This window comes from Carlito syrichta, unplaced genomic scaffold (genome assembly GCF_000164805.1).
Source record: "Carlito syrichta isolate Samal-C Ts95f unplaced genomic scaffold, Tarsius_syrichta-2.0.1 Scaffold298871, whole genome shotgun sequence".
In the NCBI taxonomy this organism is placed as follows: Eukaryota; Metazoa; Chordata; class Mammalia; order Primates; family Tarsiidae; genus Carlito; species Carlito syrichta.
In genome coordinates, this window is record NW_007242967.1 from 549,155 (window position 1) to 568,546 (window position 19,392).

The 19,392-nt window shown below is 40.5% G+C and overlaps 1 protein-coding gene across 3 annotated transcripts in view; it reads right to left on the minus strand.

Moving 5' to 3' along the window:
- The window catches only part of AGAP1 (ArfGAP with GTPase domain, ankyrin repeat and PH domain 1), a 423,994-nt gene that overhangs the window by 206,547 nt on the left and 198,055 nt on the right, over positions 1–19,392 (minus strand). For all 3 annotated transcript variants that reach the window (XM_021710731.1, XM_008054710.1, XM_021710732.1), the window contains one exon: positions 16,956–17,060. In XM_021710731.1, the coding sequence (XP_021566406.1) occupies positions 16,956–17,060 (105 nt within the window). The remainder of the gene's footprint in view (positions 1–16,955; positions 17,061–19,392) is intronic.

Sequence of the window (19,392 nt, forward strand, 5' to 3'; positions counted from 1 at the left end):
ATTAGTGCCTTGGTGTACCACAGCACTCCTGATACGGAGTATTAATTGATTCGCTGCTGTACAACATTGTCCTAGAATTTCACAGTTGTGTGATCCCAGGACTGGGAAGTTATCGAATGGATAACACTAGGCTCCAGCAAGGAGGGTGGTATAAAGTCCTCATCAAAATACCATATTAGGCTACTAAAAAGCATAAAAGAATTCTCCCCAAAACTACAAAGGGAAAGGTACGTACATCTAGTGTTGGCAACCCCAGAGCCTTTTATTTGCCTGATGGCCTATACAGTCTTCAGTAAATGGTGAGTTCATCTTAGTCAGCTCTGGGGCATTTGGCACTTGAAGTTAAGCTCCAAATACAGCAATCCATCAATAGTCCCTAAAAATACTCTTACTATATTGATTCTTACTGCCTTCATCCGGAGGTAACCTTTGGCTGTCTGTTGAAAGATGGTTTGCTGATGTGTTCACAGGGGTACCAAAAGCAGTTAACAAGGTCTAAAAGCTAAAACTGAAATGCATAAACTATATGATTGACATCTCAAAATTAGATCATGATCATCAGAACAAAGCACAAGACCTTGGAAATCTGATAGTGCTTACCTCTCTTCAGGTATAGATAATGAAGTCAAGATACTCCATTTTTACATAAACTTTTAAAAAGTATTAAGACTTTTAATTACCACAACTAAATGATTAAAAAAAGGAAATATCTGTTCCAGTTTGGTTTTCCTAATAAGTTCTGGTTTCTAAGTGTGCATATATGTTGATAATTTTTTTTATCAGTATGTAATAATTTAAGTTAGATAACTCTTCAAATATACTGAAATTTGCTACAGTTTTGACCACAGGGCCAATCTGAGTTTTTTCTTTATATAATCCAGTTTAGCAATCTTCAAAATGTGGTCCCAATCAGGAAGTTTCAAAGTTCGATAAATTTTTCAAAACAATGGTGGATAAAAATGCTGACACTTTAGCACGATTCAAGCTGAGTTGCAAGCTGAATAGGCCACTTTTTTGGTGGGACAACATTTTTACTTGAAAGAGTGAGTATGCCAGACCTAGACAACTATGATTATTCCATCCTGGGTATTTGGTAGATATTTTTTTGAAAATGAACAAAGTGAGTACTTCAAGGAAAACAGCTGATAGCATGAAGAATTTGAGCTTTTCAGTGAAGATGAGAATTTTAAAAAACTTGCATCTTTCACCATGAGCTTGACACCTTGCAAAGACTTAACTTTTTTGATAAGATTGGTGGTGATACTAATGAATGTAACTTTTGTTTATTACATAGAAAGTGTCACCATTTAGAAATCTGCATACTTCATTCCAAAAATGTTTTTCAAAATGACTGATGCATGACATCACGTGTATGGATGCATGGATAAAACATGCGTAAGAGATTATTCAAAGTGCAAGTCAATTTGATAGATTTTAATGTAGCAGAGAAGGAAAAAATTAGTAATTTTACATTGCATCACTAAACTTTCAGGAACTATCATTGGTTGAGACTTGGTGAAGTATGCAGGAGGAATATCCACAATTATCTGAAATGGCTATTGAAATACTACTCTCTCTTCTAACAACATATCTGTATAAAGCAAGATTTTCTTCAAAGACTGTAACCAAAACAACATAGCACAACAGTCTTAAGTAGCTATGAGAATCCAGCTCTCTTATTAAGTCAGGTATCAGAGATCTGAAAAACTGAAAAGATGCTACTCTCATGGTTTTGTTTTGGAAACATTTTTCATACAAATATTTACATTAACACATAATGGACAGTTTATTGTTATTTTAAAATGGATTATATATTTAAACATTTTCTCAGTTTGAATTTCTAACATGATATCGATTGTCACATAAACAAAAGTTCTATGGTGTCCCTCAGGAATTTTTGAGAAGGCAAAAGAATCCTGAACCCCAAAGGTTTGAGAACCACTAGTCTAGCTTGCTGTTAGAAAACCAGCCATTGGCTCTGTATGTATGCTTTTATGCACACAACTGGGAAAGAGCACACAAGTGGGATCTTGCAAAGATATTGTACATGTTTTTCACATTTGTTTGCTTTTCCTGGAGGAAAAGAATAACTCATTATTCCCTATTTTCATGGCATGTCAGGAATGTCCAGGGTCAAAAAGGAAGCAGTAGTTTAAGTTCTATTTTTAAAAAGCCTCACTTCTGGGCTTAAAAAAAAAAGTGAGAGAAGTCATTGTAAGATGCACTGCAATTCCCAAACTCCCATTTAATATTATTTTCAAAGGAAACTAATCTATAAAGACATATATTGTGCCATCCATTCAAAAAGATCAAGCAACTGTTCAACTCCAGCATTTATGAATAATAAACAACAGCCTCATACATGGTCACAGGTACAGAGGAAAGTCACATTCCTAAAAATACCGTGGAAATATTGTAAAACTATGAAAAATCTTCTGGCCATATCCTTTCAGATCACATAACCCAAAGAAGACAATTTCTTCTCTCGAAAGGATCCTAGTCACAATAGCAAGGTAGGAGGTAGCTTCAAAGTGCAAAATCCTATGAGAAATAATTTTGTCTCCCAATACAGTCAACAGAATTCCAGTGTTTCACTTTCAGCCTTCATATGGACCACCAAACCAATGCTTTTAGGAGCATGTGAAAGTGACCACTGGCAGGAAGAAGGCATCTGGGCAAATCGGATGTCTAATGGTGACCCAGGCAAAGGCAACAGTTATGAGACTTTATTCTTAATAAATGCCTTATTGGGCCTGGATAATTATGTCACATGTAGTAAAAGAAGAGGTTGGCAAAGCTGGTCAGGGTTCAATAGTGGCATGCTTCACGTACAATAGAGAGCTCCCATACTATAACCCAAGTGTATCTCTCCAGTCCATATGTCATGGCAATTAGCATCCAACATGCATGGGCTAAGGTCCATAATTAGCCCAGAGTAAGAGGTTATTGTAATAAAAAATCAAAATAGCAGAAAATTCCAAATCAAATTATGAATATACTTCTTGCATTTTGATTGTATCTGCTGTGTATTGAGCTTTATACTGTAAGATTTTTCTCTTTTAAGGTTACAGTGAATATTACTCAGTTATAACCTATGCATGCTCAAACCTAGCCTAGGCACGGTGGCTCAAACCTATAATCCCAGCACTCTGGGAGGCCGAGGTGAGAGGATTGCCTGAGCTCGGGGGTTTGAGACCAGCCTGGGCAACTTGGTAAGACCTTGTCTCTACAATGAATCAAGAAAAATTAGCTGGGTGAGGTGGTGCACGTCTGTAGTTCCAGCTACTTGGAAAGTTGAGGCAGAAGGATCACCTGAGCCCATCAGGTTGAGGCTGCAGTAGTCATGAGTGTGCCACTGCACTCCAGCCTGGGTGACAGAGTGAGACTCCAACTGAAAAAAAGAAAAGAAAAAGGCCGCTTTTCCCTTTAGTCACTGTAGTCTTCATTACAATGAACTTTAAGGAGGCAGCACCATTCCTTTGCTATCCTGTTATTTTAATATTTCAATATGGCCTGAAACAACTGGACCAGTAGTTAGATCTCAGAAATTTTGAATTTTTCAGAAATGCTCACCATAGTGATATTGATCTGTCTGGATTTCTTGGGATGAATTTGCTAAAATTTTAAGACAGCAGAGCAGCACACACGTCTGTCCTCTGAGGGTACCAGTGATTGCTACTCCTTGTCTTCTGCCATAGGACCTAAGCAGCACAGAACAATTCCCACTTCAGTTTGCCCATGACAAATTTTAAGTATTTCTAATTTTTAAACTTTCACCTATACCTATTTAGAAAGCTCCTTCATATATTTTCTCTCCTGTGTATTGGTTTACAGAATTGTTTTGTTTCCCTGGATTGAATGCCTGCCAAGATAGTCTATAGCACCTTGTATCAGATTCGGTTCAAAAGGACAGCAGTCAATTCATGGATAACTGTAATTTTCTAAATTCCTGAAGAAGTCTTCAGTAGGCAAAACATGCCTTTCTTCTGGCCAGGGAATAAGCCTCAAAGTCAGAAAGCCTGGGATCCAATCTCCACTCCCTATTATTAGTTGCATGGTTGGGGCATGTTATTTAATCATTCTGGGTCCCCATATTCACATCTCTAAAAATAGAAATACTAAGTTCCTGCCTCGTGATGTTGTTGTGAAGCTTAACTGAGATAATATGTGAAGTGCTTAGCAGGACACCAAAGCCCTCAGTAAGTGTTAGCTCTTACTGCTCATGTCCAATAACAATACTGAAATATTTTCCCTCTGACTTTATGTGATTTCTTGAGCTAAAGGTTTTAGTCCCACTTGAAGTGGCAGCCATACTGACATGATAAGCCATTAGGGGTGACATGCAAAGCCATTTTTCACTTTGCAGCATAGGAAAAAAAAATTATCCTCTGCAAATACATGACATTTTCTACTTTTTCTTCTCTCCCAATCCCCACCCCCCTTTTTTTTTTTTTGGTGGGGGAGGCATGTATATAGGTAGTCAGACATTTTTATTGCAAAATGCCGTCTGGAAAAGATGCAAAACAAAATTGCTAAAATGCAAGGGAAAAAAATAAGGGGGAAAAAACAAAAGGCCCCCTTCCCTTTGCTTATTGAGTTCAAAGGCATAACATGCAGCACCCTGCAGCAAATGGGAAGCTACACTAATTTTAAAGCCATAAAACGCTATCAAGTGCCCTGCGGGGCAGGACTACTCTGAAGCTAGTGGCACCTAAATAAGACATGGTTCATTTACTTCGCAGCTTAGCCTAATGTAATCATCAGCGGATTTTTAGCCTAGAGTTGTAACAGGCAAATAGCCGATGCAGCAGAGGCGGCCCTCCCAGCCATTGAGGGGGCCGCAGCTAGATTGCTGTTGATTAGAAAATTTTTCAGTTTTGACAAGCACTTAATGAACATAAATCGCACCTTGATTGGTTTCCATTTGGGGCCACAGGCACACCTGAGAAGAGACAGGTCTCTCCAGCTCCGCCTCGCCCTACCTTGCAAGACCTTAGCAACAAGCCGGCAATCAGGTTATGAGGCATAGAGGAAAATATTTATAAAATAGAATAATGAAATTCAATTTCTTAGAAGAAGTGAAAGAACATTCCTTACTACTCCCCACTGCCATCCTCTCCCACAGAGTCCTCGATTGTGACTTACTGTCACTGAAGAAAACAGAGGGTTTTGATTTATTTACCTTTTGCAAGAATTTTTGGTCTCAATTAGTAACACTAAAAGACCAAACATGGAAAATAAAATGATATAAATTGGGTGCAAAGGATGGCCAGTGACCATCTAAAATATCATACTGTGTATTGATAGGACAATGTCCCATGGATTGTACTAGAGGCTTAAAGACTCAAAGCCACATGCTACACTGTTAAATCTGATACACACACACACACACACACGATCTATTTTTTCATTTTATCTAGAAATACAAGAAGGCAAGATGTTTCGATGTAGAAAATAGGTTGGGCAGGAGCTAGGCTATTTTGGTGGTTTCATTTTTACAGAAACATGAAGACTATTTTGTCTAGTCTCATCCTAAGTCCATTCACTATGTCTTATTAACATCAAGACAGCTTGAAATGGAGCGAGGATACATGTTGGTCATTTTATTTTTAAATCCTGAACACTTTCTAAACCCTGAAGACTAAGGAAAATAAATAAGGAATTCCTTAGACAGAAGTAAGACCTTGATAAAGAATCTAATTTTGTATGTATGTGCAACAGCAATGATATTTTTAGCTGTTACTTTCTCCAACAAAAGTTGTAGATATTCCCTGAAAATATTTCTACAATAGTGGTATTATCATTCCATGACTCTAGAAATGTTATATATGGAAGAAACAACATACTTTCTCAAATAGGTTGAATGAATTACAAAATTATTTTGCAGGTCTCCCAGGGACAGGTGCTTGGCAAGCTCAGAGAGCGCCCATTTGACCATATGGCTGCTGGGGGACTGTTTTCATACCATGTGGGTTCCAGACCATCATTCAACTTATGAAACCTCCACAATGCACTATGCTCAGGATTAAGCCCAGTAGACATCCCTGCAGTCTCTCTCCACCAGAGCCCTGAGAAAGTTTCACAGCTTTAAAATCCAGTCATCCTTTATATTTCTCCCATGTCATAGTTTTTAATTTAAAACCTCATGCTCCAGAGAAGTATCTGTACACATTCACAGCAGCATTATTCACAACAGCCAAGAGGTGCAAGCAACTAAAGTGTCTACCCATGGATGAATACACAAAATATGGTATACACACACACACACACACACACACACACATACACACACACACACATATATACACACACACAGTGGAATATTATTAAGCCTTAAAGAAGAAAATTCTGACACATGCTACAACATGAATGAACTTTGAGGACAAAATGCTAAGAGAAATGAGGCAGTCATAAAAAAGGCAGACATCATTATGATCCCACTTATATGTGGTTCCTAGAGCAAATTCACAGACAGAAAGAGAAATTTGTCCATTATATACTGGGAGTGGGGAATTTGTGTTTATGGGTGCAGTTTTAGTTTTGCAAGATAAAAAAAGTTCTGAAGATTGGTTGTATAACATTGTGAATATACCTATCACTATTAAACTCTATACTTAAAGTGGTTAAGACTGAAAATTTTGTGTATTTTACAATTAAAATGCAACAAACAAAACCCTCAAGCTCCTTTCCCACCAGAGAGATCCTTTCTTGAATCTGCAGCAAATGGCCGGGCATGGTGGTTCATGCCTGTAATCCCAGCACTTTGGGAGATCAAGGTGGGAAGGTTGCTTGAGTCCAAGGAGTTCAAGGCCAGCCTGGGCAAGATAGTAAGACCTTATCGCTACAAGAAAATCAAATGGTGGCACACACCTGTAGTCCCAGATACTTGGAAGGCTGAAGCAGAAGGATCTCCTGAGCCTAGGAGGCCGAGGCTCTGGTGAGTCATGATCATATCGCTGCACTCCAGTGTGAGCAGCAGAGTGAGACCCTGACTCAAATGAATAAATAAATAAAATTTAAAACTTTTGAAATAAAAAGTCTGTAGCAAATGGAGCTGGGACATATGCCTGTGGCCTCAAAGCATCACGTGGTGGCCCCTTCCCCCATGGTTTCAGGAATTCTAGCCCTACAGATGCAAGGACAGGCCAAGCATAGGGGCTAATTGTGCCCTCACTCATTCATTGATCCATTCATCCAACAAGAGAGTGCTGCAGATGCTAGGGGTAACAGGATCCACAAGGTGTCTGGCCTCATGAGCTTCCAGTCTTGTGGGAGTATCAGGCCTCTGAAATAAAGCCAAGAGAACAGAGACAGAGAGATGACCTTACAGAGTTAAGTGAGGGAACACACAGCAAATGGGCCTAGTGGAAATAACATGTACGACTGGATTTGAAAGAAGAATCAGTGTGGCAGAAAAGAAGCTTCTCAGCAGAGGCAACGGCACTTGTAAAGACCTGAGGCCACAGAATTTGGCAGGTATGAGGAATTAAAAGAAAACTAAGACAGCAGGAGTGAGGTGGGGGGAGAAGTGAGCCTGAGGAGGTTAAGCTGGGGTAGGAGCAGGCAGGGCCTGGCACATCACATTAAGGAGTAAGGATGTCATCCAAAGGGGAGTGGGACTCTTCTCCGTCATCAAAACATTTGAAATAATTAAGTGGAGACAAATAAATTGAAATATAGTAAGTCCCCTACATATGAACAAGTTCTCTTCCAAGAGCACATTTGTAAATGCAGTTTGTTCGTAAATCTAACCAAGTTAGCCTACGTACCCAACTAACACAGTCAGCTACACAGAACTGTACTATAATAGGTTTAGAATACTTTTCACACAAATAATACACTAAAGATAAACACAAAAAATAAAACATTTTTAATCTTACAGTATAGTACCTTCAAAAGGACACCAGACATGTGAACTTCAGTGACGAGATAAGCAAATGCATGTTTGCATCTTTGAAAGTTCGCAACTTGAAGGTTCATATATGAACTTCACGTTCATACAGGGACTCAACTCCATGGTGAGAATTACAAGGCTAAAGTAAAAAGCAGGGTTGACAGGTTTTGAAAAACGTTATGGGCAGGACACTGCTCTAGTTGAACTGAGCAGAAACGCAGGCCTGTGGATTCATGAGAGGTATGGCTTGGAAGATCATCTCTGTTAAGTGTGACTTCTCAGGTCTTCCTGGATGTATTCGTAAGAAGGAGGGAAAGCAGGAGCCTAGACTATGAATAGAGGAAGAAGACCCAACAAAGCAATCACAGCAAAACTGACCTTGAGAGGCTTAGTGATTTTCACATTGAGTCCTAGGGCTCCATGAGGCCATCCCAGAGGTCACTGTGGAGGGGGTGAATTATTTCAAAGCAGTGACAGGATATGAAGCCACAATGGCAGATTCCCTTCCAGTACTCCTACCTGCGTACCAGAAGGAATCAGCTCAAAGAGGAGCTGGCTCAATGCCTTGGACATCAAGGAGGAAAGGGGTTTTAAGATGGAAGGAGGTGATAAAGTTTTGGAAGCCACAGAGATCCAACACTTTCATTTCATTCTCTATATCAAAAAAATTGAAATATGGTTGTGCCCACTGGTCCATGTATGTGTATTCATAATATATTTTCATACCAAGTGTCTGCTAGAAACTGCCTCAAATCCTATCTTGGAAAGAGGCAGAACATCAAGTACAACCTGAAGTAGACAGTATCGACATTGAGGTCCTCAAGATGACATACCCCTGGCTTGAAGAACCAGGTAACCCCATGAAAGTGATCTGTGTGGATAACTGGACTGTGCTGTTTCCAAGGGAAGCAGAGAATACGTGCAGACTTGAGGACCTGAGCTTCTGTCCCAACTGGGACAAGGCAGTTAAATAGGGATTCTCTTCAGTCCCAATAATTGCCAATGAACTTGGGATTCTTTCTGCTTCCCCAGAGCTGAATCCTGCCAGTCCTAGAGACTTGAAGATATACTTATTGTGGTTTATAGAATTTATGAGACCATTATCACTTGCATAAAAACATGCAGCTCAGACAAGAACAGAAACATTGATTTGCTACCACAAAATTTTAGATCTTCTTCAATATCTGTATACTTGCCTAACATACCTTTAAATAGATTGGTTTGTTCCAGTAGTGTTTTTAGATTTTGTAGCATTTTTACAATACCGTGTGTGTGTGTGCACGCGTGTGCATGTGCTCTCCCCCATATAAGATATCTATCCTTGGGTAGGTCATGCCATACAATGTGGTGAGTATTATCAGTCTCAATCTCATCAGAATTTTAAAATCAGAGTCAGGATTGTTGATAGTGATGTTGGAGTCCAGGCAGGCTAAGAACAAAGACACTGCAGGAATCGCGTGACCCAAAGCTCCAGTGTGGCTGCACTCCAGTCATGTAACCTATAAGTATTGAGCAATAACTATGTGCCACACACATGCTCATCCTTGGGCAGATAGTGGGGAATGCAGCCCCTTGGGGCCTGGGAATCAGGAGGACCTGCAGTGGAAAGAAGAGCCTTGGAGGTATACCTGCATGGCAGATACATCACACCTGCGCAGTGGATACAGCACACTGGAACTACAAGATGCCAAAGCTGGAGTATGGCTCTTGGCACCGTGGCTTACCAAAGAGGGAGCAAGAGGAAAGAACTGCTGATCATGAGGAATTACACTTACCCAAGCAGCGTGCCACAGATGTGACAATGTGACTATGTACTTCTCAGTAAGAGTGGAAGACCCACCTTTTCATGATTATCAGTCATTTCATGATTCAAATGGCTTTACATCTGGAAATGTGGGCTTTGTATTTGTCAATCTAATTGTCTAGACAGAAGCTATTGTGACTTTTTCAGTGTTCTGGGAAAACCAACGAAGAGTTTCTCCAAGTAAAACTAAATGTTCACTACCTCAAGAAATCTGAGGACCATCCTAGCAGACGTGTGAAGATGGGTGAAAAACGGATCACAGATTCTTAGTGAACTCTCAGTCCTCAAGTAAAGTGTCACTATTTTACGTGAGGACTGTGTATACTCACAAATGAATTACTAACAGTAGGTACAGTCAAGAGTGCTGTTCTCATAACAGAGGTATCTTATTTTTTTTGAATGATTTCTTTTGAAAAGAATGCCTACTTAGGAATCATCTCAAATCTTTTTGTTGTTCTTACATCAGAAAAGAAGTGGGTTTTCTGTCTGATTTTGAAATTAGACACATTCTGAAATATGAGTTCTGATGACAACTTTAGAGAGTCCAAGTTTGACTCTACTGACTTTGAAAAAAACAAAACCAAACCTCAACAACACACAGAATCAAAGAGACTTTAAGTCAGATTAGAAGTGGATCTGCCTAGTAATACATGTCCCTTAGGAAGAAAAATTCCAGTTCCATATGTCAGGGAGAAATGACAGTCACAGCTGTTTTAACTTGGGGACCATGCAGAATGGGAAACAGATCTAAGAAGGAGATTTTGTAAAGTATGAGCGATTCATGCCCTTGTCAGCCACATATGGTCCAAAGAGGAGGAGTTCCACAGTTGCCAAGGTCCTCACGAGGAAACCCTGAGAGCCGGAGCCAGAACGCAGAGTGATCTTTGGACAGGGGCGCCATAAAGTCCTTGGTTCGACCGTGTGGCTGCTGAGCTAATTCTTACAGGTCCACTTAGGAATCCCACTGCACATATCTTTGTCAGCAGGAATTTCAGCCATGCACTCAACGGCTGTTCTCTCGACATGGAAGATGAATAGGTAGCTACGCTGAACTGTGAAGCCCTGAGGTCCAAGTTCTTTCTCATTATTCCCTCCATTTTTCTATCAAGGTGCTCCCTAAGGCTCATATTTAAGTCTGCAGAGAGGGAATCTGAGGATCCCAGAACAGGTCGCCCGCCCGCCATCCACCCCAACTGTGACCCAGCAAATCACGAGATACTCATATATATCTCCCCCAAGACAGTTCAGGAGCCAGCACTTTTTAAAGGTCTTGGAGACACACTTTTTCAAAGAAATAAAAATGTAGACCATGGGGCAGCAGCAGAAGTCAACATGCTTGCTTTTTATTATTTCAGTCTTGTTTAAATGTTTAGGATCATCTTTGCAAAATGCCAAGTGGAGGTAAAAGAGCAGTTAAGTTGGTCAGTCCTGGGGCAAGGGTGATCGACTTGTCCCAGACTTCCTAGGACTTCCCTGATTTTAGCAACAAAAGTCCTGCACCCCAGAACCCCTCAGTCCTGGGAAAACCAGGGCAATTGGTCACTCTATTAAAGCAGCTTCATTTGTGACTTTGAGCTTTCTACCTGTTATTTAAACTAGATTATGGGTTTTATTTAATAATAGTGTCTTGAGAAAGAAAGATGAATGGACTGAACTGGGTTTTTCTGGGCCCCAGTCTTAGTCCTGACCCAGAAGGTTCAACCTCAGGACAGACCTTGCCCTAGAAGTCTAACTGACATCATAATCAGCTTTAGTTTGTTAAGAAGTTTTGGTGAAAATTTCAGAGGACATGCTCTTCAGAGCCTGAAGTGACCTAGAAGACAGTATCATCAAACTTCCTAGCTAGTAATTCTTTCTCCACATTTCTAAAAGAAACACCTTCCAGCCAGTTTCTCAATGTCTACCTTCACATGTACCAACTAAGATGTGGCCTCATCATGTGCAGCAGGGTACCTGTGTGATCTGAAAGCTGTACAGATATGATCTAGCTTCTGGCTAGGTCGGCAGCCCCGAACCATGGTAAACCAGTTACTGAACACATGCTATAAAAGACACAATGCTGCAGACATCGTAAGTCCATTTACCCCTCCCCACTATGGTCACTGTCCTTATCATCCTGCCCAACCACCAGATCTCTGTGACTATGGTGGGCACCCAGTCTGGGAACCACTAGTCCTTAGGAATACCAAGTTGAAATCTGCCATTCCTCCTTCTTCCTGTGCCTACACCTCCTCCTCTCTACCTCCAGTGCAAGGAGGTACAGGAACCCCTTCATCCCAAGGAAGCCAATGTCAACACCTTCCGCCCCTCTGGGGAAGAGCTGAAGGAGGCTAGGAGATGTGACCATGGGTGAAGAATGGAGTCAAGACTTCACAGAGCCCAAGCTGAGCAGATCTCAGGACTGGAGGTGTCACTACTATAAACTCTCAGGAAGCTTTCTCAGTCTGGGTTGACTCAATGTTGTGCCCTCTAATTTCCAGAGGAACTATCACTTCCTGTGATCTGGTCACCCACAGGCAATTCTATTCCACTGCTTATAAGAAAATGGCTTAAGGTTTTTAACAGTAGGAAACAGACATGGGGTAAAAAGGTTTCCTTCCATATCTTTCACTTGTGAGATAGGGAGAATGTTGCTTGTTTAGCTTGGGTTAAATAAAGGAGAGTGAGGTTGAGCTGCCTGTCCAAGGAACCAAAAATTGCTGGTCTCCTAAACAATCTTTTTAAGAACTGAGCTTGGAGCTTAGGTAAAAAACAAAACAAACAAACAAAAAAACCAGAAAGACCATCCCAGGGAATGATGTCATACTCTGAGGGCAGGGAAAGAAAAAACAACCAGGTGAAAGGATAATAAAGAAGAGAAATCTGAAGCAACAGCAATGAGTGGGAAGTGACATCCTAGGGCCACCACCCACTTGATGTCCCCTAACATAATCTGCTCGTAGACAGGAGCCCGAGTTCTGAGGGAGTTGGTCAGTCTGTGGGGAGCTTCCCAGGCAGAAGTTGCGCCCGGGGAACTTTTCAGCTTCACACCGACACCATCAAGTCCTGCAATGCCAAGTGTGCCCAGTTTCATGACTGGCTGCTTGTTTCTGAAGCCACAGTTTCAAAGAGCATGTCATTCTGCTAGGATTAATAAGAGCCAGGTTTATTTTATAACACGCCAATGTGTGGAAAACATCTGTTTGGGAATGAAACTAAGAATTTGGGTACAAAGGGTGATCTTTTACAAAAACACTTCCATAGACACCTGTGTCATAAGCAAACCATATCTTTTTTTTTTTTTAAGTCAGGGTCTCACTCTTTCGCCCAGGCTGGAGTATAGCAACATGATCACAGCTCACTGTAGCCTCAACTTCCTGGGCTCAGGCAATACTTCTGCCTCAGCTTCCCAAGTAGCTAGGACTACAGATTTGTGCCACCACACCTGGCTAATTTTTAAAATTTTTTTGTATAGATGAGGTCTCACAATGTTACCCATGCTGGTCTCGAGCTCTTGGGCTCAAGAGATCTTCCCATCTTGACTTCCCAAAGTGCTGGGATTACAGGTATAAGTTACTGTCCCTGGTCAAACCATATCCATTCACCTAAGGAATCTAACTGACCTCTTCTGAGAGATCTCCTAAGGGCATCCAACGATGGTCTTTAAAAATCCTCACCACAAGTTTTTAACAAGTTTAGAAAATGGTCAGTCTTCTGCTTCCACAGTGCCCAGAGGAAGTCATACCTAGAGCTCCCTGCTGCTTGAGCATGTTTTCCAAGCAAAGGCATGAGAACGCTGGCAATGCCGGAAGCCTGCAGATCCGAGGAGGCCACAGGGAAGGCTGTTTTAGATCAGCAGTTCCCCTAACAAGTCAGAAGAGTACAGAGCCATTCCAGGCACCTGATAGAGAATATACCTGGAACTCATAGCCCCTTCAAACTTTCATCCAAAGCTTGGTTGTGAAAACAAAACTGACGAAGGGTATATGGAAGGTCATGTCATCTCTCCGGGCTCCAGTAATTCAAATCCGTTGCTGGATTAAGCCCCTCCCTTAGGGAACCAGGTACCTGCATCAAGAATGTCAGTTCCCAAGAGACTGGCAGTAACCAAATTACATTTGAAAATGACATTGGCTCCTGCTTGCCATACAATTATATAACAAAGCCCCACTGCGCCCCTCTTCTGTATATCAATAACACTCATGCATACTTATGAGAAAAGATGGAATTAGCAAATGCTGAGGAACATCGTAAGAAAAAGGCTGTGAATAGGAGAACTTTTGAAGATCTGATTGTGATTATAATCAAGAGGTTGGGATGAAAAGCAAGCAAGCATTAGGCCTCCTACAGGAATTTTCCAGTACATACTGTTGTTACCATCTTTGCCCCTTAACAAGAAGCAGGCAGCATCCCTTTAACTGAGCCTGGGCTCTGCAGACAAGTTAAGGGTGATTTGAAAAGTATCATCAATCAGATCTCACTTTTGACTGGTCAGTGAGTTCCCATCAAGAAGAATATTTTGACTAGACTTCTCTCTTGAAGTTACATAAGGTAACCATGACAATAATTTAATCTTTGCTCTCTGAGAGGATCTTAGGAAGAACGAAGCCATCAGTAGTGTGGCCTCTGCTGCTGATGGAGCAGTGGAGAAATCAGCAGGAGAAACCAGTGAAGACATAGTGCTGTTCTGGTGTTCTGAAGGATGAAAGCTGGGTGTGGAGGGGTCTGCAGAACAGGAAGACCTAGATGGGGCAGTCCTGGAAAGGGGTGAGGTCCAGTCACAGGTGGGCCTCCTAGAACTGGTACTACTACTCTCTGATTTGGAGGCCACCTGGCGAACCAACTTGACCCTGTTCCAAAAATAAACTAGCAGTACACCAAACACAGAGATATTCCCCCACTACAATAAAGTATATCTATATATAAGAATATATTGGCCAGGTACAGTGGCTCACGCCTGTAATCCCACCACTTTGGGAGGCCAAGGTGAGACTGCCTGAGCCCAGGGGTTTAAGACTAGGCTGGGCAACTTCTGCGAGAGCTCATCTCTACATAAATCAAAAAATTAGATGGCTTGGTGGCATGTGCCTGTAGTTCCGGTTACTTTAAAAGTTGAAGTGGAAGGATCACCTGAGCCCAGCAGGTCAAGGCTGTGGTGGCTGTGATTCTGCCACTGCACTCAAGCTTGGGTGACAGACTGAGACTCTGACTCAAAAAAAAAGAAAAAGAAAAAAAATATATATGATGTCCCTATATCGCAAATACCTAAAGCGTGGGAGGCATTCTCCTTAATATCAGAAACAAGTCAGATATGCCTAATGAAACACCTGTCTTTGACATTGTTCTAAAAGGTGTAGATTATGCTGTGAGAGAAGGGGGGAAAAGGAACAATTCACATATTAGCCAGCAAATTCAACAAGGATACCATTTGTTACCATCATATTGGAAAAGGTTTATTTTTTCAAAAAGGTAAATGTTCTTGAGAATGCAAGGAAAAAGCTCTCTTGTATATTGCCAGAGGAGATAAACTGAAACAATTTTTCCAGGAAATGGACAATATATACCAAAAGACATAAAAACATACATATGTCAACTCAGAAAGCTGACTGCTAAGGAATTGGACACAGGGAAGTGGACACACGCACAGAGATATAGAGGGAGATTGATTAGAGTTACCTATAATAGTAAAAAAAATTCACAGTAAATTTATTTGCCAAATGTCCATTTTTGAGTAAGTGCTGAATCATGTATGGTACATCTGCACAATGGAGTATTATATAACTATTAAAAGTGGTGGTGTACAAGTCTATTTGCTGACATGGAAAGATCTAACATCAGTTTGGAAAGCAGGCTGCAGGTAGTGTATAAAGGGTGACCACATGCATGCGAAAGGAAAAAGCACATATGCTGAGAGCCAGCTGGGAGTAAGCACCCCAACATGTTAACAGTAATGTTCTCTGGGTGGTATTTTAGGAGTGATGTTAATTTTCTTAAATATGCTCTTTTCTAACTTCTTGTCAATAACTATGCTATTTTAAAAGACATTTCAAATTTTAAAAATAGCTTGACACGGTCTGTGGATTCAATCAACTATGGATTGAAAATCTGAGACAAAAAACCCTAGTGTAACAATTATTTAGTATTGTAAGTAATCTAGAGATGATTTAAAATACACAGGAGAATGTGCCGAGGTCATATGCAAATACTATACCATATTATATAAGGAAATTGAGAATCCATGGATTTTGGTATCCAAGGGGAATCCTAAAATCAATCCCCTATGGATACCAAGGGATAACTGTAATTGGATGACCAACTAACACTATATGTTCTAATGTACAAACATAAAGTCATGAAATATGCTTCTAGAGAACTATAATTAACACTCCAACTTTATATTTATCAAGGGTTGCTAAAAGAACTAACTGGGTAGAATATCTGCATTTCTCCCTCAAAATAAAGTTAATTCTCTTTGTAAATCTGTCATATAGAAATCACCAATATAATACATTTTATTTTATTTTACTTTTTTAGAGAGAGAGTCTTATTCTGTTACCCGGGCTAAAGTGCAGTGATGCAATCATAGCTCGCTGTAACCTTGAACTCTTGGGCTCCAACGATCCTCCTGTCTCAGCCTACCGAGTGGCTGGTACACATCACCATGCCTGGCTGGTTTTTAAAAAATGTTTTTGTAGAGATGGGGTCTTGTTATGTTGTCTAAGCTGGTCTTGAACTCCTGGTTTCAAGTGATCCTCCCATCTCAGCCTCCCAAATGTTAGAATTGTAGGTGTAAGCCATCACACCTGGCCAAGTTTTGTTAACACATTGAGAAAAATTTACTTTGCCTTATGAACTGGAATATGCTCTTCTCTGAGCCATGAACTGCGTTTAACTCGTTTTTGTTCTCAGTTGCTCAAAGCTGAATCCTAGGTTCAAATGCAATTGCTCCTTCATTTTAGATTTTCAGATAGATCACTCTTCTCTCTTTTCTCCTTCCTCCTTTTTACTTTCATTTAAAGTTTTACTTTATCAATGCCTTTTATTGTCATTCTTGGTAGAATTAGAATGCCACAGATTGACTGTTAGGGAGAGGAAAGAGAAAGATATATGGTCTACCAGAGTGTGAGGGACAGTATTATTTATCTCATGAATGAGCAGGAGACCAAATACTACTTTAACTTCAGAGACGAGAGATTGGTTGCTGTTAGGAGTCCCCCCACCCCTCCTTGTTTAGCTGAGGCCTGCACCTGTTAAATGCTCCAAGGGGGCTATACTCACATGTAAACTTGGATGATAGGTCAGCACGCCATTGTCACACAGGGTGACATATTTCTTTTTCCACTCTTTATTCAGTGACTTGCCACTTCGCTTCAACAGCATGCCCTAAAAGGAAAAAAAGACAAAGTCTTATATACATAAAAAAAAAAATACGCACATAGGTAATTTTTACATTTTAAACTTCCTTTAAGTCTTCAACTTGCAACCTTAAAAAGGAAACTACACTCATTTTTAGATAGCTAATTTGGTTTCCTCCTCCCTTTTATACACAACATATATACAAGAGGGGGAACCAAAGAAAACCAGAACTTACTTATAAAAAATTGTGTATTTAAGCTGGGCGCGGTGATTCATGCCTCTAATCCCAGCACTTTGGGAGGCTGAGGTGAGAGGATTACCTGAATCCAGTGGTTTGAGACCAGCCAGGGCAACATGGTCAGACCTCATCTCTACAATAAATCAAAAAATTAGCCGAGCATAGTGACATGTGCCTATAGTTCCAGCTACTTGGAAGGCTGAGGTGGCTGCTTTAGTGCCACTATACTCCAGCCTAGGCAACGAAGTAAGACTTTGACTTAAAAAAAAAAATGGGTATTTATTCTTACATGTTTAAACTTCAGTTGTCTTTAGCATACTTTCCATTTGATGCAATTACACCTACTGAGAAGCTGTTTCCACTGCTCAAAACAGTTTTTAAGCTCATCTATTTTGATGCCTTTTAGTGCTTCTGCCATTTTTTTGTTTTGCCTCTTCCACAATGGCAAAACATTTCCCTTAGAGGAAATTCTTCATCCCGGGACACACCAAAAAGCTGCTCAGGGTGGGCTAGGTGAATAGGGAGAGTGGGACATGGGGATCATGCCGTCGTTTTTGGTCAAAAACTGCTGAACACTCAGTGAGGTGTAGGCAGGTGCGCTTGTAAATCACCCACCATGAACTGGGCAAACATGTTGAAAAAATCTCAAAAAAAAAAAATTCACTGAAGTCAAAAGCAGCCTCTCAGAATGCTAGCTGGTACACTGATGTTGATGAGTTCTTAAAACATTTACTCAGTGGGGGAAGCATGTATTACAAGGGGATCATTTCAAAAAAAATTTTTCTTTTTTTTTTGTTTTGATTCTCTCGTATTCAACAAACTTCCTTGTATCTGCATGTGTGTAGAACTTAACTCTGTGATACTGGCAAATGCTAAAAGATGTGTCATTAGTTCAACAAATATAACACAAGACATCAAGATGTGATATATGAGACCTCTTAAACAACTAAGTTGTAAACACATGGTTAATACCTAAAGGCATGATGTTTCAAAAAAACCCCTCAATTTCCCTTTTAAAAAAATAACATGTTAACAGTATTCTCATCATATGATATTTGTAAATATTTTATTTTATAGTTTCTTTCATTTTGGATTTTTAATCTATTAAAACTGAAATTCTAGCCGGGCTCAGTGGCTCACCCTATAATCCCGTGCTTTGGGAGACTGAGGTGAGTGGATTGCCTGAGCCCACGGGTTTGAGACCCGCCTGGGCAACTTGGCAAGACCTCATCTCTACAATAAATAACAAATTAGCCGGGCGTGGTAGCGCGCGCCTATAGTTCCAGCTACTCGGAAGGCTGAGCGGAAGGATCGCCGGAGCCCAGCAGGTCGAGGCTGCGGTGGCCGGGAGGGGCTACTGCACTTAAAAACAAAACAAAACAAAAACTGAAATTCCACTGGCAAATCTGAGTAACGATATTTAATAGATGAATAGTGTGTAATTTACTTTAATCCATTTTTAATGAAATCATATGAGGGCTCCTTGGAAACCATTCAGAATTTGAGACCAACATATTATTTGAAGCATGTTTAATCCAGTTTTCCTTAAATGGTTGCTGAGAATTTCTTCTTCTTTTTTTATTTTTCTCCTTTTTTTTTCTTCTTCTTGTTTTAACACGAATTTCCATCAATCCTTCTTCCTCATTTATAGGCTCTCCTGAGTGAAGGCAGGAGATGCCAGTATGACGCCCAATACCCTGACCTGGACTCTCCCCTTTGCAGCCTGGACTCAGCCTCCCATGCCTTCCTAGCTTAGAGTCTTTTGTCTTCTTCCCTTACTGTCATCATCTACCTCCTGTTCACGTAAAATGAGGAAAATGCAAGAATCTCTCTATTTGCTTTTTCTCTTGCTGCTGTCCGTTCATAAACTTATATGGCCATAAGAATGATTGAGAAAGCAAGAATCACAGTAAGAGAAAAAATCCAGTAAGCATTATTATGCAATACAACTTGAGTTCAAGGATCCAATTCATTACCAATATTGTGACACTACTGCTTTTTGTTTACTCAAATCATAACCAAGTATCCTAGTAAAACGGATGATGAGCCCGTTGGGGCTCTGACCATCATGAAGCATTGTTGCTGAAGGGAAAATATTTTAAAGCTTGAGCTAATGTACCT